This window comes from Gallus gallus, chromosome Z (genome assembly GCF_016699485.2).
Source record: "Gallus gallus isolate bGalGal1 chromosome Z, bGalGal1.mat.broiler.GRCg7b, whole genome shotgun sequence".
NCBI classification, from domain to species: Eukaryota; Metazoa; Chordata; class Aves; order Galliformes; family Phasianidae; genus Gallus; species Gallus gallus.
Window position 1 is genome coordinate 9,977,174 of NC_052572.1, and position 24,731 is coordinate 10,001,904.

Here is a 24,731-nt window from a genome sequence, read left to right on the forward strand (position 1 = left end):
TCACTGTCCTTCCTACCCAGCACTCCAATGAAGCTGGAAACTTCATCCCTGTATGAATGAGCTGCAAACCACAGCCACAGGTCTGAACTTTTCTCTCAGGCACGTTCATGATTTTGAGCAGAACTTGCACAAACGTGGCTTCATGCAAAACAGAAACTGCTCTCAGCCGTCTCCTGCTCCTGCACAAAGATAGGGCACAAGCAGCAAAAATTTTGCTTGAAGTTCTCAAGGAACTGAAATAATTATTCTTATTAAATACTTCCTCACTAAATAAAGCTTTTTTTTTTTTTTTTTTTTTTTTTTTTTTTTTTTTTTCATGAACCCACATTAGCCACGAGGAGCCAGCACTATCAGTACCATGTTCCACAGAGGCAATTACAAACCACAGCTGCTCCAGGCTGCTGCTAGCCCTGCTCTGATGCTGCAGGCTGGAGGCTCGGGGAGCAGGCAGAAGATAGCACTCTGACAGACCTAATGAGTTTCTCTGGCCAAGAACAATCCCTACGCACATCATTATATTCTAAAATCATTTCTTGAATTCCAAATAGTTAGAGGCTGTTGTTGCTTCTTTCCCCTGTTGCATAGATAACTTGCAGCTGTTTGCAAACAGCTGATAGGAATTTTTGGTGGCCTGTGTAATGCCACAGTGTTGCTCTTGCCTCCAAACTGGAGGAATCTATGCAACGGTGTAAATTTCAAACGTGTAATATCAATTTAGCAATTGGAAATATTTCTGTGCATGGGTGAACTCTGTGCGAAGGTCTAACACAGTCACTCTGGTACTCAGCTTTCCACTGCCAGAATCAGATCCTCGAGGTGGGTTTCCCAGATTCTAAGAATCTTATAATAGTTTGCGTTAGAAGGTACACTTAAAGGTCATCTGGTCAAACTCCCCTGCAATGAGCAGGGACATCTACTGCTAGATCAGGGTGCTCAGAGCCTCATCCAGCCTGACCTTGAATGTCTCCATGCATGGGGCATACACCATCTCTCTGGGCAACCTGTTTCAGTGCTTCACTATTCTAGACATAAAAAGCATCTTCCTTATATCCAATCTAAATCTCCCTTCCTTTAGTTTGAAATCATTTTCCCTTGTCCTATCACAGCAGACCCTGGTGAAGACTCTATCCCCCTCAAAGAAATATAAGAAGTTTCTGAAGGTACCCACTGCTTTCCCATAACCAGGTCTTGGGCCCCTTCTCCCAAAGCACTGTGTCTTGACGAAACAGCTACTGAGGGAAAGTGTGGAGCCCCAGATAGGCACATGAGAGCTCACTTTCAGCTGCTATAAGCAAAGACTGCAAACAGCTTTCATTGTTTCTTCAGCCACTATGTATTATTAAGGCAAGATAAGATGCACACAGTCAAATCCTGTTAAGTGCAATTCTCCTTGTTGGCAACTCAGCCAGATGAACTCCTGTCCACTCCACAGATGAAGATCTTTTCCATCAGATGATAATGACCAATGGCTGTACCACTTTATAACTCTTCAGCCTGGAGAAGAGAAGGCTCCGGGGAGAGCTGAGAGCGGCCTTTCAGTATCTAAAGGGGGGCTGTAAGAAAGAAGAGGACAGACCCCTCAGCAGCATCTGTTTTGACAGGGCAATGGGAGATGGCTTCAAACAGAGGGGAGGGGCTCTGAGCACCTGATGTAGCTATGGGTGTCACTGCTCATTGTAGGGGAGTTGGGCTAAATGACCTTTAAGGGTCCCTTCCGGCTCAAACAAGTCTATAATTGATTCTACAGTAATGGAAAGGTTCTTCTTAACTTGCTATGCCCAAAGGGATCCATTTTCTTGAGTGTTCAGAGAACAGAGCATTTTCTCACAGGTGAGCCACTTCAATCAGCCAGTGCTGAGCTACAGGGTGAGGAAAAGCCCTACCACCAACAAGCAACTTAAAATGAAAAAGGCATCTGCAACTACAAGGTGAGGTCTGAGGTTTTCAAAAAGTGAAATTAGCAAAGATTAGTGTTCTGCAGTAACGAGCCCCTTTAATATAAGTAGTTACAGGAGCATGACATCCCATTTCAGAAAGCAGGGTGACTGATCTCAGCGTGCTTTGAAGCAGAGGCTTTGTCAGGATTAAGTCTTTCAGGTGGCAAGTGATGCCTGAAAGCCTACGTTTTCACCCAGTTTGAGATATCTATTTTCTCCCAGTATAGAAAGAGTTTGCTTTTTTTTTTTTTTTTTTTTTTTTTTTGTGGTTTTTGAATCAGTAAGTTGGAAATTGTTTTGTAAAAAGGGTGACCTGATATGTGATCTAAGCAAAACTAGATAAAGGAAGGGAAATTCACGGGACGCTCAACTTGGGGAATGACTCATGCCTCTGTTGGGTGACTTCTGGATATGGGCACACCCATCAGGCTGAACAACAAATTAGCCCTCCTGTTGAAATGATGCAATGCCTGCTTTATAAAGAATCGCAGGGTCCTTGAGAATTACTGTATTTTTTACATTACTTTCTGTATGACTGTTCTGCGGTTTGCATTACCTCCCGCTCTCCAGAGTAGCTCTGCTTCCACCCCATGAGCCCCAGAACAGCTCTTTTCCAGGAAAAGTGCTAGCAGCAGCTTCATGCACTGCTCTCTGTGCATCACCTGGGCGCAGTGGGCTCTGCTTCATCAGTGGTGAGACAGCATAAGGCTGCTCAAGTTGTGGCTCCCACCACTTCCATGGCCACTTGTGCCCAGCACACAGGAATGAATTGCAGAAATAGGTTGCTTTATGTTCTCTCCCGTATTTTCCAGTTCTCCCTCATTCCTTTCTTCTTTCAGCCAAAGCAGCTTCAAAGGCTCTGCAAATTTCAAAACTTCTGCTTCTTGAAGCTGTCCCTCTCCTCCCATTTCATCTTTCACATCAAGGGCCTGGCACATCTTGATGGGCAGCAAGGGGATGCAGCAGGACATAACCACAAGTTTCTCAGAATGGAACCAAGGAAACGCTTCAATGAGCAACTGTGCTCTATTTATTTTGAGGGACAGCTTTAGAGAACAACAGTAAGATAAAAATCATTTGAATCACATTTGAAAGTGATACAAAAGTGTCAGTAAAGGCTGCATTTAGAGACCTGCTGCATAGCTGCCACATCTTCCCCTTGTTCCATTCCCACATCAGACCTAGTTCTGCTTCCTTTGAAAGAGTTGTGTCAGTTCTGGGCATCATCTTCTGAAAATCAAGCTGGTTTCAGTCTTCTCCTTTCTATTTTTTTCTTTTTAAAGAAAGGTTTTTCAGAAAGCATGACTGATCATTATTATGCCCTTGCTAAAACAATGAGGAAGTTGGTTAAATGATTTTAACCATGCGGTGCAAAAGCCTGTACTTAAACCCATTTCCAAAGTGTTCTTTACTGTGGTAGCACACTTGCTGGGATAGATCATTTAACAGCATTTCCACACTCATGAGAGCATCTTCAAACAAAGGGTCACACTTGGACATGGGACATCTCCGGCCACCTCGGCGAGCACCCATTTTCTAGTGAAGGCTATTGATTGGGAGCTCAGGAAACTGCAATGAATAGAGTCAAACACCACTGAAAGTGATTATTTCAATTTAATGTGGGGCAGAAACCTGCCCTGACTCACAGAAGCAGGCAGTGAAGAGGGGATCTACTTCTGTGAGCATGCGGCAGCAGTGACCACACCACTGCTTGGGGTAAGAGGGTCTCATGCTTCTTTTGTCCTGTACTACCCATCCCAGACATCGATTCAGAGGGGGATTTGAGGGCCCAAGCCAATGGCAGAGCAGGGTGAGATTCTGTGAGAAGTGAACATCTCTGACTGTGCTGCAGTGCACGCAAGTGACCCAATGGCTCGGCTCTTCCAGGATGTGCAGCAATATACAAGTCCAGGGGGCAGTATTAAAGGAAGAGACAGCATTAATTGATGCAAGTGTTAACTGGGAAAACAGCTTTGGTTGATTAAGTCAACAAACAGGAAAAAGGTGTATGCCATCCTCTACTCATGCATATTTGTCCTAGTGCAGTGAGCCTGTTTCCTTCCCCAGCTGTGAGCACCCTATAAATGAAAGAATTTGGGGAAGGGATTATGCATCTAATTATTAGGTCCCTTTCTGCACAGCCCCTTCAATCTTTGCACTCTGCACATACGGTTTGAAAAACAGCAGCAAATGCAATGTAACTTTTGCATAATGAATGTCAAGGGAATAAAGGAAAAAGAAAATACTACCTATTGGGGATTTCCAGTGAGAAGCTGTGGTTAGGCTAAACCTCCATGACACAATGGAAAATAGAAAGGATCAACAGTCAACAGAGGGTGAGCTGCCAGTTCACCATCTAGCCACTTAATCACCTGCAGAGCATCTGGGCCCAAATAATACAAAGTGGCTATTTCTCTTGTCTCTGTGGGAAGGAGTGGGACAAAGGTTTTAAACACTATAAGGGGTCCATGGAGTTTCTGGGGATTTTCCCTATAGAATTACCTTTTTTTGTTTTGCTTTGTTTTTTGGTTTTTTTGTGGTTATAATCTCTGAGAATACAGTCTTTGTCTTGGTTGAGTGCAGCTTTTCCCACCGCCACGTCCATCTCTATGTTTCATCATCTGGAAATAAGTAAGGATTGTCACTACCCTAGAATTTCTGATTTTTATCCTTTTGAATGGACCCCATCCCCTCCATCCCTAACACTGTCAACATCAACAGTAGCCGGAGGTGATCTGTTCCTAGAAGCAAGAATTTTCCACCAATCTCTGATAAACAATCAAAGAAACCATGTAAAGATGTAGAGGCCTCTCAACCTCTTCTCTACACCTAGAAATTACTGGACTGTGGAAACACCAATTTGCTAAAGCAAGGAAGCATGGAGTTAGTCAGATTCAAACTGTGTTGAAGAGAAAGCATGTTTTTTAAACATATAGATAGAAGTTGTCCCATTTCCTCTCTTTTGGTAAGTATGTCTTTAGCCCATAATTACACAGGCAATTTTGGATGACTGCTTCCTCTTTCACATAAAGGTTTTTCTCAGTTTTGTTCTCCTGTCAGCTGCTTTTCTATGTGTATAGCTGTAAATTGAGAAGACCAACCACACAACCCTCAGAGACATAACAGATTTATTCCTGTGAATGTGTCTCAGCATTCCCGGCTTTCTGAAGTTTACTGCAATTACTTACTACACGTTTCTTGTAAACAACCCAAACAAAGAGTGAGTCATGTTGGCAGAAGTCACAGGCGAATGATTAGATGACAGTGTAGAGCTATGGATAACCTGTCTGTCGGTTATCAGCTCCCAAGCACAATTCAGCCATGCTACCGAAGACTGTCCAGGTCAAAAGTGTGCAAAGAGTAGTGTTATGGTCAAAAGTGTAAGTGGATTCAGGAGAAGACTTATTCTTTCAGGATTAAATAGGAGAGACATGAACCTGTTGGAGCATGTTCAGAGGAGGGCCACAGAGATGATTAGGGATGGAGCAGCTCCCTACGAGGACAGGTTGAGAGAGCTGGGGCTGTGCAGCCTGTAGAGGAGAAGGCTGTGGGAGACCTGAGAGTGGCTCTGTCTGTATCTAAAGGGGGGCTGTAAGAGAGATGAGTCTTCAGCAGAGTTTGCTGTGATAGGAAAAGGGGAAATGGCTTCAAACTAAAAAAGGGGAGATTTAGGTTGAACATAAGGAAGAAGATTTTTACAATAACGGTGATGAGGCACCAGAACAGGTTGCCCAAAGAGATGCGGTGGATGCCCCATCCCTGGAGGCACCCAAGGTCAGGGTAGAGGGGCTCTGAGCACCTGATGGAGCTGTAGGTGTCCCCCTTCACTGCAGGGGTGACTTTTTGTGTCCCTTCCAGCTATGTGATTCTATGAAATATATAACTATTTATACTTACTATGTGCCCCTTAAATATATCCACTGATTCCTCCCTTATGCCCGAAGTATGGGATCAAATGCTTAATAATCACAGGAAAAAATACTGATCCCACTGTCCAGAGAGTTCAGTCTCTTTGGTTCTCTGCTCCAATAACATTCTTGCTAAATAATCCCAGATTGATGCTGCAAATTGCCCTCCATCCTTTTGTCCCTGGGTGTGGTACGGCGATTACTGGTGGGGACGGAAGAGCAGCCACATGCAGCCAGCTGGAATGACTTCAGACATTAAGAGAACAACCACAAGAAGAGCCATCACGTCACAGCTGGGTGCATGGCTCCAACTGAGCAGCAGGCTGCACGGAGAGCTTCCTCAAAAGCTCTGCTACACACCGTGCCCCACAGCCAGCTCCTGGGTGTGCAGAGAGGTGAATGGAGGAGGAGAAAAAGCAGGTACGAGGTACCTGTCTGCACCACAGCTGCAGCTCTGCTCACTTACAGAACCCATCCTCCCCTTTTCTCTATGAACGCACCATGTTCTGCTAATCTCTAAGCTGCTGAGTTGAGAAGCCAGAGGGCAGCCTCCATTTCCTGACCTTGCAGTTTGCATTTTCTGTACATAAAAAAAACTGGCTTTACAGCTTGTTTGGGTTTGTAAGATGCTTCTCACAGGAGAGAATTAAAAGTAACTGAAGCAGTGAAACATTCACATTACAATACACAAATACATTTCCGTTTAAGGATATCTGCAGCCTCTCTCTAGTTCTGAGCACCCTGGTGGAGCTGTATCCCTGTTTACTGCAGGGGAGTGGGACCACAAGACCTTAAGGGTCCCTTCCAACTCAAATGGTTCTGTGATTCTATCATTAATGAGAGGGAACTTCTTGTGCTTCAGTGTAAGACAGGAAGTTTTCAGGTTTCGGTGTTTTCAGCTAACAAGTCATTTTGCCAGATGTGTATCTGTGAAAGAACATGATTTTGCTTTATCCTGTCTGAAGAACCAAGAGAAGCCTGTTATTTTGGTGATTGCTCCATTTATGTTTACAGCTCATATTTCCAACCAGTTATATTACAAATGATCTATGTAAATTAATAGTGCAATTTGATCCCACATTCATAATGTTAAAAATAATGTCACCCTCATACCACGTGTGAGTAGCTCTCATCTCAGCTATACAACAGGCTAGGACAAATAGACTACTCCACCATCACCACCAACTCAAAAGGAAGAATAGTATAGTTACTGCCCATTCACTCTGCTTAAACTCTGCAGTGTTTATTTTCTTAAATTTAAGGGTGTGGTTGTGTGGTAAAACATCATGTAGAAGGAAGAGAAAAACAACTGCTCTGAACCCAGAGGCATCATACAAACCAAATAAAATAATAAAAGTAATAACAACAACAGAAAAAAAATTAAAAAGTGAAAGAGGAGTAAACAGGAGATAGAGAAAGAAAGAAAATCAGAAATAGCAATAGCAAAGAGTCATAGTATCATAGAATCATTGAGGTTGGAAAAGACCTCTAAGGTCACGTAGTCCAACATTTCACTTCCCATAAGTGTTGCCACTAAAACACGTCCTTCAGTACCACACCTCCACGGTTCTTGAGCATCTCCAGGGACAGTGACTCCACCACCTCCCTGGGCAGCCCATGCCAGCACCCACTCTTTCAAAGAAGAAGTTTTTCCTAATATCCAACCTGAACCTCCCCTAGTGCAGCTTAAGGCTATTCTCTCTCATTCTATCAAAAATTACAAGAATATCATAAGCAGTCATGATTATTGGAGTTGCCAATACTGAATTCAACGCACTGCTTTTTTTTCTGTCTTTTGGAGGATACAGTTGTAAGCAGGCATTCTGAAGATTCTCCTTGAGCCTCTGACGTATCACAGAACTGCAGGTCCAATTGGCAACTTGAATGCCTGCCTTAAGGGCTCAGATTTCCCACAAATGGTACCAAGAAAATTTTTCGCTGGGGTCTTTAAAAGCTTGGCAAGGTTTTTTGCTTGCTATTTTTGTAGATGTCGTCACCTTGTGCTTTCTGGCAGTTGCTGAGATACCACAAACCCAGCAGTTTTCACAGTGATTCAATCCTGAGTCAAAACTGAAAGCTGACAATTTTTACTTTGACTGAGCGTGCACACCGTGAGCATCTTGAGCATCCCTGTTGTGAGATTTCTGGTTTTCAGACTTCACACCATCTCTGCCAGCCAGATTTTATTGCCTGAACACAATTTTTCTGATTCTGTGGACTTCTAAACTGGAGACGAGATGATGATATACAGTGATGACTTCTTGCACAGCCTCTCACAGGCAGTAGGAACCTGAAATTCAGGAGTGTAATGATCATACCCACAGCCACAAGGCCATATGCCTATGACAGCTCTCCTTGCAGTTTGTGCCCCTGCCTGAATACCCAGTCTGAGGGAAGGAAGGTGGGATCTTCATTACTGGTGAGGAAGAAGAGACAGAGGTTGGGGTGGCAAAGCCTTTTCTCCGGAGGAACTGGGGAACTCCAAGAGAGGCCTGCAAGTAAAGGGTCACTCCCTCACAGCACACATAGCCATCATTAACACCTCATTACTAAGGTCCTATCCAATGGGGTCACCTTGTGGGGTTTCATCTCATGGACGTTGCCCAAAGAAGGTCATGTCCCACAGGGTCACCAAGGAGGTTAATATCTTACAGAGGTCACCCTAACACCTCTTACAGAGGTCTTACATGGTCACCCTAAGAAGGTCATATTCCATGGGGCTACCAAGGGGGTCATATCTCACAGAATCATAGAATCGTATGGGTTGGAGGGGACCTTTAAGATCATCTAGTTCCAACCCCCCTGCTATAGGCAGGGACACCTTTCACTAGACCAGGCTGATTCAAGTTGCATCCTGTCTGACCTTGCATGCTTCCAGGGAGGGGGCATTCATAACCTCACTAGGCAACCTGTTCCAGTGTCTCACCACCCTCACAGTAAAGAATTTCTTCCTGGTATTTAGGAAGAAATATATTATATTTAATCAACCCTCTTCCAGATTAAAACCTTTTCACTTTCTGTCGTTACGTGCTTTTATAAAAAGCCCGACCCCAGCTTTTCTGTAGGCCCCATTCAGGTACTGGAAGGCCACTATAAGGTGTCCCAAGAGCATTCTCTTCTCCAGGCTGAAGAGTCCCAGCTCTCTCAGCCTGTCCTCATTGCTCCAGGCCTCTAATCATCTTTGTGGCCCTCCTCTGGACCTGCTCCAACAGCTCCATGTCCTTCTTGCGTTGGGAGCTCCAGAACTGGGCGCAGTACTCCAGCTGTGGTCTCTTGAGAGCAGAGTAGAGGGCCAGAATCACTTCCCTCAACCTGCTGGTCACTTCACTTTTCTTGATGCAACCCAGGATATGGTTGGCCTTCTGGGCTGCAAATGCACATTGCTGGCTCACATTGAATCTTTCATCAACCGACACCCCCACATCCTTCTCAAGCCATTCTCTGCCCAAACTGTATGTGTGTTTGGGATTGCCCCAGCCCAGATGCAGGACCTCACAGTTGGCCTTGCTGAACTTGATGAGGTTGGCATGGGCCTACCTCTCAAGCTTGTCCAGGTCCTTCTGGATAGCATCCCTTCCTTCTAGCATGTCAACTGCACTGCTCAGCTTGGTGTTGTCTGCAAGGTTGCTGAGGGTGCACTTGATCCCACTGCCCATGTCACCTGCAAAAATGTTAAATAGCACTGGTCCAAACTTCAGTCCCTGAGGAACGCCATTTGTCACTGGTCTCCACTTGGACACTGAGCTGATGACCTCAACTCTCTGAATGTGATCATCCAGCCAATTCTTTACCACGGGAGTGGTCCATCCATCCAATTCATTTTTCTCCAATTTGGTGTGGGACACTTTGCATAAATCCAGGTAAATGTCAGTTGCTCTTTCTTTATCCACTGATGCTGTAAATCCATCACAAAAGGCCAACAAGTTTGTCAGGCATCACTTGCCCTTGGTGAAGCCATGTTAGTTACCACCAATCACCTCATCTTTATTTTCCATGTACCTTAGAAGGGCCTTCAGGATTATCTGCTCCATGATCTTGCCAGGCACAGAGGTGAGACTGACTGGCCTGTAGTTCCCTGGATCTTCTTTTTTTCCCTTTTTGAAAATGGAGGCTATGTTTCCTTTTTTTCCAACCAGTGGAAACTTCACCAGACTGCCATGACCTTTCAAATATGGTGTATAGTGGCTTGGCAACTTCATCTGTCAGTTCCCTCAGAACCTCAGATGGTCAGTCTCATGGAGGTCACCATGGTTATCCCAGGAAGGTTATTTCTCAAGGGGTCACAAAGGAGGTTGTATTTCATGAAGGTCACCATGGTCACTCCAAGATCACATCCCATGGGGTCACTAAAGACACTCCAGAAGCCATAGGGTGACGGGGCATGTGGGTGCTGGCAACCAGGCACCCACCAGGCGCAACACTGCGGAAGGTGAATGCCACCAAATCCCATGGTGTTCCTGCAGATGGGACATGGTTCATAGAATAACAAGGTTCACATGCCCCTCAGAGGAGGCTGCCATCTTCCACCCCTTCTGCACCATTTTTAGTGCAATTTACACCGCTCCTGGACACACCGATGTCCTATGCCAGACTCCAGACACCACCTGTCAATTTAATTTGCTTGTTAAAAAAAAAAATCAACCGCAACAACAACAACAAAAAAATCAGGCATCACGTGTCCTTTCAGATTAGTGCAGATCTCTGAGTTCCTTGCAGCTGTGACAGTGTGACCCTCCTCCCATCTCTGTAGAGCTCTGTACCACAGGATGATGAAATAAGGGGGGAGGATGGCATCATGGCCACCAAGCATGACGGCTGTACAATGGCAAGTCTTGCACCTGCCGATGGAATGTAGCCACATGCCTCCTCCCCATGCCCCCCTCTTCCTCTTCCACATGCACAAAGTTGGAGAAGATAGGACAGCTCGGCTGAGGGGCAAGGGGCACACACAGCTTCCAGACCCATGAACAGACCACTGGGACCTTCTCAAAGCATGGAGGTCCAATGAAGAGCAACAGGTTGTAACACACACACAAAAAAAGGTTTTTTGTTGATAAGTGCAAAACACTTTTTCCTATTTCCTCTATTTACTTCTCCTTTATGCCACTTGGAGCCAGCCAGTGCATCTGCTAAGAGATGTCTGGTGAGGAAGAACACAGTGTCCTCACCCTCAAAGTGAGGTTTATTTTTTTTAAATTTCTGACTTGTTTGTTTTTGCTCTTCGTGCCAAAGTTCACCCTGCAGCTTTATCTATCCCACCAGGCATATCCCCTGCACCACTACAGCACCTGGCACGTGACTGCAGATGAGCAGGAGAGGTTGTTCCCATATCATGGACCTGAAACCTACTCATCTCTATGGTGGTTTTCCTTCCCTGCTGCCGGCTAGCATTGAAGTGGGATCATAGAATCATAGAGTCATAAAGTTTGGAAAGACCAACAAGATCATCTGGTTCAACCATCAACCCATGCCTGTGACCATGTCACTCAGTGCAACATCTGCCTTTTTCTTGAACACCCCAGGGACAATAACTCCACCAGCTTCCTGGACAGCCTGACCACGCTTTCTGAGAAGAAATTTTTCCTAATATCCAACTTGAAACTCTACTTTGGGCATGGCCCTTGAGTCAGCACAGTAATGCAAAAGTGCTCAGGAAGGACTACCAGCACTTCTCTAAGAGCTAGTTGCACCTATAGAAGAAGTTCTGAGCACCCCAAAAGGAGCACTGGTTGGCAGGAGGGGACAAGCCTCCTACTCCTTCTGTGCAAGGTCATTGCTAACAGCATATTTCTTACAGCCCTTTGTGGCAAAAATCTCCCACAGAGGGTATGCAGGGTAGCTACAGATGACTTCCCATATCTGGGAGGGGGTGTTTTGTTTTCTTTCTCATCTAAAAAAAGCAGAAAACATCACACCCTCATCCTTTAGTGTATGTGTCTGTGTGTGAGAAAATGAAAACGAAAAGGAAATGATCTCATTTCAGAGCAATAAACCGCAGAGCTTTTAAGTGAGATTACCTCATGCCATGTGATGACAGCAGCCCTTTCACACCTCTAGTGATAAACCAACTGAACCACAGTGCTCAGTCTGTGACCACTCTGACATCTTTCACCCCAACACTGTTCCTGTCTGCCCCACTTTTCAGCTACTACAGCCTTCATAGGGACTGTTAACGCAGGGGGAAGGATACTGTACGAGTAGCACTGACATTATGTGGTGCACAGATCCTGAAGTGGAAGTGGTCCAGCTTCCACCTCCTGGATGCTCTGGTAGATGCGACTGCTGGTACTCACCCTAGAACCTTGGCTGTGCATGTAGCCTATTCTGATGCTCATGAGGTTTGGGCTGTGATTTTCTACCCACAATACAGTCACGTGATTCTGTGCTTTTTATTCCTAAATAGACATCTTAAAATGAAACCCCAAACACATACTCTTTATTTTTCTGTTGCAGCAGATATGACCCTGCAATCACTGACCAAACACATCTAATCTTGTATTCACAAAAATCACAGCTGATTCCAATTGCAGAGGACAGCCAATACTTTCTTACAATATTGAGCATACTGCCTACCTCTTCCAAATGTAGGACTCTAACCTTTACAGGGAAAAAGAGTTAAGGACTCAAAATTTCAAAGAAGAATGTTTTGCAGAAGATCATAGAATCGTAGTAACATAGGACCATAAAATGGCTTAGGCTGGAAGGAACCTGAAAGATCACCCAGTTCCAACCCCTGCCTTGGGCTGACTGTCCCCCACCAGCTCAGGCTGCCCAGGGCCCCATCCAGCCTGGCCTTGAGCACCTCCAGGGATGGGGTACCCACAGCTCTCTGGGCAGCAGTGCCAGGACTTACCACTGTCTCTGTGAAATACTTCCCTCTAACTTCTAATCTAAAGTTTCCCTGTTTTAGTTTAAAACCATTTCCCCTTGTCCTATCACTTTCTACTTGTGTAAAAAGTTAATTTCCCTCTTGTTTATAATCTCCCTTTAAATATTGGAAGGCTGAAATAAGGTCTCCCTGGAGCCTTCTTTTCTCCTGACTGAACAAACCCATCTCCCTCAGCCTTTCTTTATGAGAGAGGTGCTGCAGCTCTCTGAGAATCCTCATGGCACTTCCTCTGTACCCACTCCAACAGCTTTACATCTTTCTTGGGCTTCTGTTACATCTTTCATTTACCAGGGCGTCAAAGTCCTCCTCTGCAGGGCTGCTCTGAAAGAGTTCTCCTGGTCTGTACACATATCTGGAATTGCTCCAATACAAGTGCAACACCTTGCACTGGCCTTGTTCCAACTCACTAGGTTCAGATGAGCCCATCTTTCAAGGTTGCTCAACCCCCTTTGGATGGCATCCCTTCCTTCTGCTGTATCAACTGCACCACTCAGCTTTGTGTCATCAGCAAACTTGCTGAAGGTGCACTTGATCCCACTTCTATGTCATTAATAGAGATGTTAATGAGGACCTGCCCCAAGACAGACCCCTGGGGGACTCCACTCATCACCCACCTTCACCTGGACATAATGCCACTGAGCACAACCCTCTGGCTGAGATCATCCAACCAATTCTTTATCCACTGAATAGTCACTCTTCAAACCCACACCTCTTCAATTTAGAGATATGGATGTGGTGTGGGACCACATCAAAAGCCTTCACAAGACCAGAAAGATGATGTCAGTTTCTTTTCCTCTGTTCACAGATGCCATCACTCCATCACAGAATGCCACCAGATGAGTCAGGCACTTTCTGCCCTTGATGAAGCTATGTTGGCTGCCTCAGATCACTAGTTCATCCTTTATGTGCCTTAACATCTCTTCCAGGAGGATCTGCTCCATCATCTTCCCAGGCAGAGACGCAAAGCTCTCTGTCCTGTTGTTCCCTGAGTCATACTTTCTCTCTCATTTAAAAATGGGAGTGATGTTTCCCATTTCCCAATCACCAGGGACTGCCTGACAGCCTCAACTTTTCAAATGTGATGGAGAGTGGTTTGGCAGCCATACCAGTCATTTAGTTCAGAACTCTGGGATGCATGTCATCCAGCCTCATGGACTTGTCCACATTTAGTCTTAACAAGGTGGTCTTGGACTTGCTCCTTTCTCACACTGGTGGGGATTTTGCTCTCCCACTTCCCACATAGAGGTTCAGGGATGTGAGATTCAGGGATGCAAGGTTCAGGGATGTGAGACAAGAGAAGCCCAAGTAGCAGTGAAGACTGAGGTAAAGAATTCATTGAGTACCTCAGTCCTCTCCATATCTGTTGTAGCCCATTCTCTTTTCTCAGTCATCAGAGGGGGTGAGCTCTCTTTGGCCTGTTTATTCTGACCAGTATACCTGTAGAATCCTTTCTTCTTGTTTTTCACATCCCTCACCAAACATAGTTTTATTTGCACTTTGACTTTCCTGATCCCATCTCTGTAACCATGGACAGCATCCCTCTATTCTTTCCAGGTGACACATCCTTGTTTCCACTGCCTGTAAACGTACTTCTTATCCCTCAGTTTGACCAGCGGGTCCTTGCTCAGTCATGCTGGTTTCCTGCCTCCTCTGCCAATTTTCTTATACTGGGGGAAAGATTTCTCTTGAACTCTCAGAAAGGCATCCGTAAAGATCTGAGTGCTTTGCTCTACTCCTTTGTCTTCAAGGACAGCTTTCCAGGAGCTCTCACCCAACAATCCCATAAAGACCTTAAAACTCCCTTTCCTGAAGTTTGGGGCTCTGATTCCACTTATTGCCAGGCCCATGTTCCTCAAGACCACAAACTCAACCGTGGCATGATCACTGCAGCCCAAGGTGCCTCCAGTCTTAACCTTTTTAATGAGCCCCTCTGTGTTATTAAGCACCAGGTCCAGAAATGTTTCTTCTCTGGTCAGTTTGTCTGATACCTGCACCAGGAAGTTACGCTCAACACATTCCAGGGGTCTCCTGGATTGCTGACAGCCTGCCACGTTGTATCCCCAGCAGATATCCTGATGGTTGATATCTTCCAGAAGGGTGAGAGCTTGCAAGCACAACACATGCTGCAGCTGAAGCAAGAAAGCCTCCAATTGATCAGGTGGCTGTAGCAAACCCCAACCACCAGATGTCCTTTATTGGACTGGTTTCTGATTTTCACCCACAAGCTCAAAAAATATGGAACACTTCATTAATCTGCACACCAACCTTGCACAGGGGCCATGACAAACTTCGCTGTATTGTTCCAATTTTAGTATATGTGCTGCTGAAGCAAACAGAAAGATATTACATTCCTCATTGGCTCGGTCTCTGCTTTCTGCCATTAATTCTTCTTCCTTTTTTCTCCAGATAAATAAATTTAACATGTTCCCCAGATAAAGATTTTCCCACTTCAAAACTGATTTGTGGGATTTAGGGGAATAAGTGATTCAATTGGAGATCACTGAAACAAAGCCCAGCACAGAGAAAGCATTGCTCAGAGTGGGGTGACCATCTTCTAACCAAGCAAGTCACTCCTGCCCCACCTGAAAAGCACTGGTGAGGTGCAGGGGAGGTGCTACAGCACTGAGGATGGCTTGCTGCTACATATGGAATCCCACGTCACCACACTGGTATTCAGCAAAGGTGCCTTGAATTCCCCAATTCTCCTCCTAGACTTCTTTAAGGCACCAGCATGTCAGGAAAGAACCAAACATCTCATCTGTGGGATTTCCCTTGTTTATTTCATTCTTGCATCTGCTGTACTGACTGTATACATCATGGCAAAGTGCAGAGGACACTGTGGGGAATGTGGAGAAGGAGTTAGACTGAGCATTAAAATGAAAAATTGTTGATAAGCACTGAATTGAAATTGAATAGGACATGTTCAAATAACCATCAACAGCCATAGGCATGATCCTCAGAAAGAGCAAAAAAGCAAGCAGTGAAGGTGCAGCTGCATCAACAGCCTTAGTAGTGTTTACAAAGTCACCCATGCAAACACTCCACCAGCCTGATAAATGGTGATCAATGCCAACATTTACTTTACTAATATCTGCTTGTTCGGGATAGCAGTTACCAGGACTGGCCTTTATGAGGATATGAGGAAACTGTTATCACCACAAGTGCTGAAGCCTACTTAACAAACAAATTACTGAATTTTGTGTTCTTTTATGGTGGGTCCTTTTTAGCTCTTTACAAAGCATTTTTATGACCACCGATAGTGTGAACTGGGAATGGTCTCACATGGGTTGATAGAATCACTGAGGTCAGAAAAGACATCTAAGATCTTCTAGTCCAGCTTTTCACCTACTACCAACACTGCCCACTAAATTATGTCCCTCAGTACCAATTCTCCATGTTTGCTAAACAACTCCAGGGCTGGTGGTTTCACTTGGATGTTCTGTTCCAGTGCCCAGCTACTCTTTTGGAGGCAGATTTTTCTTAATATCTAACCCAAACCTCTCCTGGCACAACTTGAAGACATTGCCTCTTGCCCTATCGCTGTTATGTGGGAGAAGAGGCCAACCCCCACCTCACCAAAACCTCCTTTCAGGGAGTTGAAGAGAGCAAAAAGGTCTCCCATGAGCCTCATCTGCAGACTGAATAGTCCCAATTCCCTCATCCACTCCCCATAAGCCCTGTGCTCCAGACCTCTCACGGCTTTGTTGCCCTTCTCTGGACACACTCCAGGGCCTCAATGTCTTTCTTGCAGTGGAGGTCCCAAAACTGAACACAGTACTCAAGGTGCAGCCCTACCATAGCTGAGTACAGAGGGACCTCCCTGCTCCTGCTGGCAACACTATTTCTGATACAAACCAGGATGCAGTTGGCCTTCTCGGTCACATAGGCACACTGCTGGCTCATGTTCAGCCAAGCATCGACCAACAGTCCCAGATCCTTTCCCACTGCACGTGGCAAATTTAGAACTGAAAATGTAACAATTTAAGAAAATTCAAGGAAATTCAGTCAACTAAGTAATCATGGAAGAATCACTGAGTGGCATAGCCTGACAGGGACCTCAAAGCCCACCCAGCCCCAGCCACTACCGGCTATTCTATTCTATTCTATTATGAATCTCCCATCTTTAAGTCTAAAACAGTTCTCCCTTGTCCTATCACTATCTGTCTCTGTAAAAAGTCAGTCCCCCTCCTGCTTATAGTCTCCCGTTTAATAATGGAAGGCCAGAATGAGGTCTCCTGTAAGCCTTCTCTTGGATGTCCAAGATCAGCTCCCATAGCTTTTCCTCATAGAAGAGCTGTCCCATCCTCTGAGCATCTTTGTGGCCCTCCTCTGGACCCACTCCAATAGCTCCACACCTTTCTTGTGTTGGCCCTAGACATGGATGTGGTACTGCAGATGGGGCCTCATGAGGGAAGAGCAGAGGGCAACAGTCCCCTGCTGCCACTCTTCTGTTGAGGCATCCCAGGATACTGTTGGCCTTCTGACCTGGAAGCTTATACTGCTGCCTCATGTTAAGTCTTTCATTTATCAGGACATCAAAGTCCTCCTCTGCAAGGCTGCTCTCAAGGGGTTCTTCCTCCCATTCTGTCCACAAATCTTGGATTACCTTGATCAAGGGGCAGCACCTTGCACTTGGCCTCAGTGAACTTCATTTGATTCATATTGGCCCACTTTTCTCACAGTTACTGCTTTATCAAAGAGCACACACTCAATATAAACAGCCATGTTGAGGAATGGCTCTGGTACCCAACCACATCCTCAACCAAACATTATTGCTGTCAGTACGACAATTGCCTCTGCCTGTGGTGAGCACCAGGCCAGAAACATTCCGTTCATCCTTCAGAAGCATTTTTCAACCCCCCAGAAATGTATGCAGCTTGCTTGGCATACAGGTGGTCATGGAAAAAGTGGGTGTTCACCCACCTGTCAGTGGGAGAGCACCTCTGTATGTGAACAAGGCGTGTAGTTCACCTTGCGTTAGAACATTACATGGCTGAGCTTCCAAGGAAAGCAGGCAAGGAAAACAGCAAAGGAGGGAGGGTCTATGGCTTGTGATAGGGCAAATAGGTAATGTTTAATCAGCAGATAAATTGGGTGCAAGTGGAGTTCTCCTTTATTTCTTATCTGATGCTAGATCATTCCAGCAACTCAAAGAGGAATTATTTCACGTAACTGTGAATCTGCACTGACATCTTACTTTATGGCTGTGGAAATGCAGGGGAGCCCCTGGCTCTGCAGTGAGTGAAATGAGAGGATGAAGGCAATGCCCAGGGCAGCGGTGGTGTCCCCATTCTTGGAAACACACGGACATGGCATTAAGAGATGTGGCCTAGTGATGGGACTCAACTGGTCAGGCTGATGGTTAGACTTGCTGATCATGAAGGACTTTCACAACCTACATAATTACATGATTTTACTTCTAACAGCAAGAGCCAGCGCAGCAGGACAGCTACCAGGAACCAACAGGAAGAGCCATTTCAGCAAGGAAAAACTTGACAGCCTGCTGAGCTCAGCACTCAGCCACCGCCATGCACCGGCATGGCCGCACCCACTGTGCTCCGGATGACCTTTGGCTCACACCCCCAGCAGCACAGCTCCGCTTCCTGCTCCAGCACTCACTGCGGGAGACGCCGAGCCATGGTCTGCAGAAAGAGGAAGGGAGAGAGCAGCACACAGCCCCTCGGTGAGCACAGAGCCGCCAGCACCGGGCTGCAGGACTCAATGGCGAAGGATTCTCATAACGAAGCGGTAGTGATGATTTATTTAATTTTATACAGAGGCGCTGCTTGAAGCTGATTCAGCACAAGCATTAGAGTTCAGAGAAAAAAAAAAACTGTTCGCTTTCCTTTCACTCCTGCTCTTGTTTTCGTTTCTTCAGCATTCGTTTTCCTTTCATCACATCTGCCCACTGGCATTAGTCATGCTGCAGGTTGGTCACGCGCTGCTCTTGATCCCCAGTGCTGCTCTGACCACAATGTCTGACACTGGCATGGCTCCATGCACAGCATCTCGGGATTCTCCCTTCCCAGCTGCACAATCCTTCAATCTTCAGGTGCTGATAAACAGAAAAATGGCTCTGAGGTCCAGGGCTGCTCACTGCTGCTCCCACCCATTTCCCCCAGGCTGTGCCCATGGGGGTCCCATGGCCCCGCAGCTTTCAACCCCACTCTAAGGAGCAGCCTCCTGGGGCGCTGCTCTTCCCACAGCCATGCTGCTTTGTTTAGAGGAACTGAAACCAACCATGTCAGAGCTCATTGGCAGCCTGTAACCGCAGGAGGCTATTTTTCACTCTGCCATATTGTGCAAGGCAAAGAGTGGCCCCATGGCCACAGCCTCCTTGCCCACCAGCACCCAGCAAGCTCCTCCTGTGGCAGTGGGCTCCCTGCCCTGCACGAAGGAGGGCTGCAGCAGCAGGGCATGCAGAGGTGAGCACTGCAGGAGCTCTGGCCCGTTAACCCAATTTGCACACTGAAGTTTCCCACTCTTCTTAGTGCCCTACCACTGTTCTTAACTAACAAAAAGAAATAAATGAACCTTGCCAATCAGCTAGTCCACTGATCTCTGCACCGCTTCACCCTGGCAGGGAGAAGCATCTCCTTTCCCGCATACACCCAAAAGAAGAGAGTCTGTCTCTTGGTGCTGCTGCAGGGGCAGTAGGATGAGCTACCTTTAAAGGCTGTTCCCTTTTTTGGCAAGGGAGAAGTTCTTGACTCAGAGGGCAGTGAGGTCCTGGCACAGACTTTCAAGAGCAGCTGTGGTGTCCCATCCCTGAGGTGCTCAAGTCCGGGTTGGATGGGGCCCTGGGCAGCCTGAGCTGGTGGGGGCAACCAGCCCATAACAGGGGTTGGGGCTCGGGGGGTTTTGAGGTCCCATTCTGTTCAAGTCATTCAGTGATTCTATGATTCTATGATCTATCAAGATTGAGGGGGCACTGGTTTTCATGTCTGAGTAGTAGATCTCTCTCCAAATCCGCAAGGAGAGCAAGACCAAATTGTTTCTGGCTCTGCCTACATGAGCTAAATAAATGCTTGCAGTAATTCTCCTTTCCCTTGCTTTGGCCCTCCGTTCCTTCTCCTCACTTTTTTTCTCCTGTGGGAAGGAAAACACAGAGGGCTGGCATGTCCCTGTTCCCTGTGCTGCTCAGGCTGCTGAGCACAGCTGCTCACGGGGTTAAGAGCAGTGCATGCTGCTGCCCAAGGGACACCCGCCACATGGGCGACGCACCCCAGGGCTGTTTGCTGCCTCCCTGCCACCTAAACCCAACAGACCTGCTTGGAGAGAGAGAGTTTCTCCCATAACAGGAATCAAAGGCCAAAGGGCAGCTTTCCTTGCATGGGCCTGAATTACAAACACACGTGTTGGCATGGATGCAAAATGACCCTAAAAACATCACATCTAGCCAATAAGCCTATACACCACACAGGTTTTGTATCCAAAGGTGACAGGTGAGGACAATGCACTCTCAGACAGAGGAAAGCGTCAGAGGGCCCTGACACAGTGTCTGCCCAGCACACCTCATGGTGCTGCAGCCTCAGCTGTGCAAAATCCACATCTGGCCATGGATTGCATGAGAACACCCTGAGACACATAGGGAAAAGGCTCTGAGCTGAGCTGGTCAAGTTTCCTCTTCCCATAGACAGCAAAGCCATCAGCTTTGTAGACACTTGTTCCAGAGGCCCTGATCTCACAGGAAAGCTCTTCCTGACCGCCCTGTTGCAGTGTCTTTTCCTGCTTGCAGTTGTGTTGCAATGGGAAAGGTGGGTATGCACTGCACTCAGCCACAAATCAACAGTTTGTTACATCTGGCCCTTCTTGCTCTCTTTCTGTCAGCCTGTTTTCGTGTAAATACAAACAGCCATCACATCAAACTTTCCTGCGGACAGATGATTCACTTATAGACCTCTGGCGGCTTCCCAAAAGTATGCTACAATCATAGAGTCATGAGGGACACACGGTAATTTCAGCTTTTCTTCCGTGTAGCACAACTTGGAATTGCAGGTGAGCACCCGAGTCTGCCATGGCCGCCCGGGCACTGTGTGTGGGTCCAGCAGCAGGAGAGAGCCCTGAGCTGCAGGCGTGGGTCAGCTCCCTTTGCTCCACCTGGTCTGAGGATAAGGTCACCTCAGAAAACAATACAGCATTGTGCCAGGAGTACCTGCTGGCTTACAGCAAACAAAGGTCCCTCCGCGTCGCTTTGCCCACCATAGGCACACTCAATCCTGGGCTGCTGCTTGCCCAGGCACATCCTACCCCTCCGTGCCTCCGTGCCAAGCACACTACATCCTTCCACCCCTCGTTGCCCATGCACTGCCCACAGCATCCCTCCACTCTTTTTTAACGCAAGCACACCTCCCTTCTCCTCCCGCTGCCAGGAAACACAGCCTTCCATCCCTCATACCCAGCCCCTTCCCCCCCAACACGCCCCAATCCTCCACGCTCCGCACCCCACTTTATTTCGGCGCACCGCCACCGGCCCGGGCGCGCTCCGACACGCTCCCGCCACGGGGGGGGGAGGGATTCCCGCGCTGTTCTTACGTCACAAAGAGGGAAAACCCCTCCGCGCTCCGCTCTTAGGGCGCGCTTCGCCCCGCCTGCCCGCAGTCGCTCGCCGCCGCCGACCCGCGCTGAGCGGAGCAGTGCTGAGCCGAACCGTGCCGAACCGTGCCGAGCTGTTGCCGCGATGATGCCCGGCAGGACGATTCGCAAACCTGCGCCGCCCGCCGCGCCTGCAGGTAGGGAGAGGCGAAAAGGAGACAGGTCTCAATTTTTGGGGGGGCGGCTGATACAGGAAAAAAAACACGCTTTGTCCTTTTTCTTTTCCTTTTTCTTCTTTACCTTCTTCTTTCTTTCCCCGACACCGCTACCTGGAAAAGACCTCGTTAGAATTAAATGCCCATCTCCCTGCGCGTGTTTTGCAGAGCGGGACGCGGTGGCTGAGTGCGCGCTGGAGCTGCGCAGGATCGGAGACAAGGCGGACCTGCAGCAGAAAGTCCTGAACCTCATCACGAAACTGTTCTGCCCCAAAACGTGAGCCGCCGCGCCCGCGGTGCTCCGAAACAGAGGGGAGATTTCGGCTTTGCAGATCTGGAACGAGAGATTTCACTTACACTGGGAGACGGAGAAAGCTCTTTGACTTGTGTTTTGCTACCTGGAGCCACTGAAGGATGGCTGTCGCTACGGGATTTCTTTGGGAAATGTTACATCATTATTGCTTTGTGGATGTCAAGTGGGAAAAAAAAGGAAAGCGATGAGCACAGTCCTTCGCTACACAGTGGGGGGAGAGTGGGGCAGGTTGGAACTTGTCCTTCTCAGGTATGGGGAACCCTTTGAGAACTCCGCTTCCCATGTTGCCTTTGCATCCCACATCCCACCCAGGAACTGTGGACAGAAGGTTCCGAAGCACAGAAAGAACTAAGGGCTGTGGAACGTGGGCACGAATCACGAGGTGAAAGCCAGCATTCAGGTTATGACTGCTCTTATCTTCTACAGCTTGGATTCTGCTGGATGGGAAGTGGTGGTGCTGGGGATATCTCATTCGTTCATTAAAACCACTGCCTTAATTTAAAGGTTATCTGTTGTAGCAAGTGGCTTTGGGGATAAAAAAAAAATTGCAATTCTGTGAATTAATGTGATGTTGCATAGTTCTAGTCTATATATTATATATATGTATATATTTGCATATATCTATATATATTACATATATATAAAATATAAATATGTGTGACCCCCTTGTATGAGAGGAGTATTGCACGGAACTGCTAAGTCAGTGCTACTTCTTAAGTCTCAAAGAGTAGTATGAAAAAGTGCTGAAAACATGATGGAAACACTTGATGTTAGCAGAAGAAAGCATTATGTTTTCTGATCGTACAGACAATACTTCTTGCATTACAGAGGGGAGATACTATAATTTAGTATACCATTCAATAAGTCATAGGAATGTATATTACACAAATACTGATATTGAGGTATATGTGCGTTGAGCGGAAGGTTTCTTCCAACACTGAAAAGAAGTTCCTGATGACAATACAAGACCGCCATGTGTTTTTCTAAGTAGCAAAATAACTCATCAACAGACCAAGAAGTTGCATCTGAGTCAAAACTCGAATGTTCTTCAGATTTTTTCAAAGAAGGCGACTGCCTCTCTTTGAAGAAATCATAAAACAGATTGTTACAGTCAGTACAGGAAAGCAGCTGCAATCTTTAATCGTTCTTTAAGGGAAGATCCGTCCCTTGTACTTAGTTTCTCTTTCGTTTCATGGCATCCTCATTTTGTTTCCGGAAAGACAGAGCTGCTGCAGCACCCAAAGAGGGGCAACGTGATGCTGTAACATGGAGCTCCCCTTGCTGGCTCTAGAGGAGCTGCCCTAAGCTCACCGCCCAGGCAGGTGCCACCTCTAGGCTGCGTCTTTCTCCTGAACAGTGTTCTTTTGAGGGTGCACGCTAGCAATAAAACGGCCATAGCTGGTGACGTTTCTCGCTACTTCTTCAATCAGTGTTCAGAGATGTGCAGATACCCATCTCCTTCAGAAGACGTAGCACAGAAAGTCAGGTGAGGCCACGCGCTTGCTTCTCTGGCTGAGCTCTGCTTTGGTATGCAACCTTATTTGCGTTGTGTAAGGGTGCATAGTCGCACCTCCTGAATTCCAGTTCAGATTACTGGAGGTTTTCCTGCCTGATAGTGATTTTCTGTTTTTATTTATACTGCGTGTTTCAGCTCGCTCTCCTGCTTCTGCCTTTGCAAAGCCGCCATGATGTAGCTGACACAGACTTGCTTGCTCTGCCACAACCAGCTGCGCGAGGCTGCTGCTCCTTGGCACTGACCACTAAGCAGGAGCAGGAATAGCTGTAATTCATCTTCGTGTTGCAAAGCATCATGTTTCACTGACATCTACATACATCAGTTTTCCAGGTATAAAAAAATGAATGCAAAGAGTTTTGGTTAAACACCAGTGTGCTACTCAGCAAGGTTGCCCGCCCCGTAATCAGTGGGAACAGCAGTGCTGCATGGCCTGGTGACACCCTGTGGGCTGTGCCTGGCTCAGGAGTGCACAACATTTACATCAGGAGCTAAAATGTATTTGGATAAAAGTCTTCTGCTTTGTGCATGCTGCTTTGAAGCTCTGTAGGAAATTAGGCACAGGGTTCACGGAGCCCGGGCAATAATTCAAGCTGTAGCACACACAAATGTTATCAAAAATAATAATAAAAATGTGTCCTCATAAATGCATTATGTGGGGGCATCTGCATGAAATACCAGTGCAAGTGTTTTTCTGCCTAGATCTGTAAGGACTATTTGCTTTTTGTGAAATGTTTTTACGTTTTTTCAAGTGTTGTCAATAGCTAGCATCCAGCGAGCTCAGGAAAAAGTCTGTATCCAGGTGATCAGTGCCAGTATGTGAGCCTGCTAATGTCCTCCCCACAATTCCTTTTGTTGCTTCCCCAAAGCATTTGCTATTATATGATGTATCAACACGGGTTTGTTTCTCTTGTGGCCAGATATTTCCCTGTATGCCCCACGCATGTATGTCTTGAATTCTTGTTGAGATAATAAATGTGAAGTGCTAGCAAGAAAAATGAGTCATTGTTATAACTTTGGTTTTTCTGAGGGTTGTGAATGAGCAATCATATGACACAAATTCCTTCAAAATAGGTGGCACTCAGAGGGCACACACCAAAGAAACAACAGACTGACGCTGGGAGAGCAGCGTCTTTTAAGAGGAGCAACACATAACAACACAGAACTGTACCCCTGAACTTCAAAATGAGACATTGAGGCACCTGTTCTAGTATTTTCTAGAATTCTGCTCATGCCAGGGGCACTATTACCACCACCAGAGCTTTGCAGCTTTATGTCAGAGAATCTTTGGGCACCAGTGAAGGACAAACATTGAAGCTGAGTTTTGGGGGTTTTATTTTGCTTTTGGATGCAGGCAGAAGGACATGCTGTGTTTCACCAAGGCCAGATTTCTAATTTCTCCAAAGTCGGATGTTGGAGCT

The 24,731-nt window shown here is 46.6% G+C and overlaps 1 protein-coding gene, 1 long non-coding RNA gene and 1 other non-coding gene across 3 annotated transcripts; 1 reads left to right on the forward strand and 2 right to left on the reverse strand.

Moving 5' to 3' along the window:
- Positions 1 to 14,963: 14,963 nt before the first annotated feature.
- Positions 14,964 to 15,066, reverse strand: LOC112530781. Its single transcript, XR_003072594.1, has one exon. It is a non-coding gene; the product is annotated as a U6 spliceosomal RNA (small nuclear RNA).
- Positions 15,067 to 18,476: 3,410 nt separating this feature from the next.
- Positions 18,477 to 21,357, reverse strand: LOC107051927. The gene is made up of 2 exons (XR_001463908.4): positions 21,179 to 21,357; positions 18,477 to 18,789 (listed from the first exon to the last, which is right to left on the reverse strand). It is a non-coding gene; the product is annotated as an uncharacterized LOC107051927 (long non-coding RNA).
- Positions 21,332 to 24,308, forward strand: PMAIP1 (phorbol-12-myristate-13-acetate-induced protein 1). Its single transcript, NM_001302097.2, has 2 exons — positions 21,332 to 21,466; positions 21,653 to 24,308. The coding sequence occupies exons 1-2, from the start codon at positions 21,415 to 21,417 to the stop codon at positions 21,763 to 21,765; spliced, it is 165 nt and encodes a 54-aa protein (NP_001289026.1). The 5' UTR covers positions 21,332 to 21,414; the 3' UTR covers positions 21,766 to 24,308.
- Positions 24,309 to 24,731: the final 423 nt, after the last annotated feature.

Bases quoted from the DNA above. Each gene is read 5' to 3' on its own strand.
- PMAIP1 (NM_001302097.2), top strand. From the start codon at position 21,415: ATGATGCCCGGCAGGACGATTCGCAAACCTGCGCCGCCCGCCGCGCCT. The intron at 21,467-21,652 runs GTAGGGAGAGGC...CGTGTTTTGCAG, and splicing joins GCCGCCCGCCGCGCCTGCAG to AGCGGGACGCGGTGGCTGAG.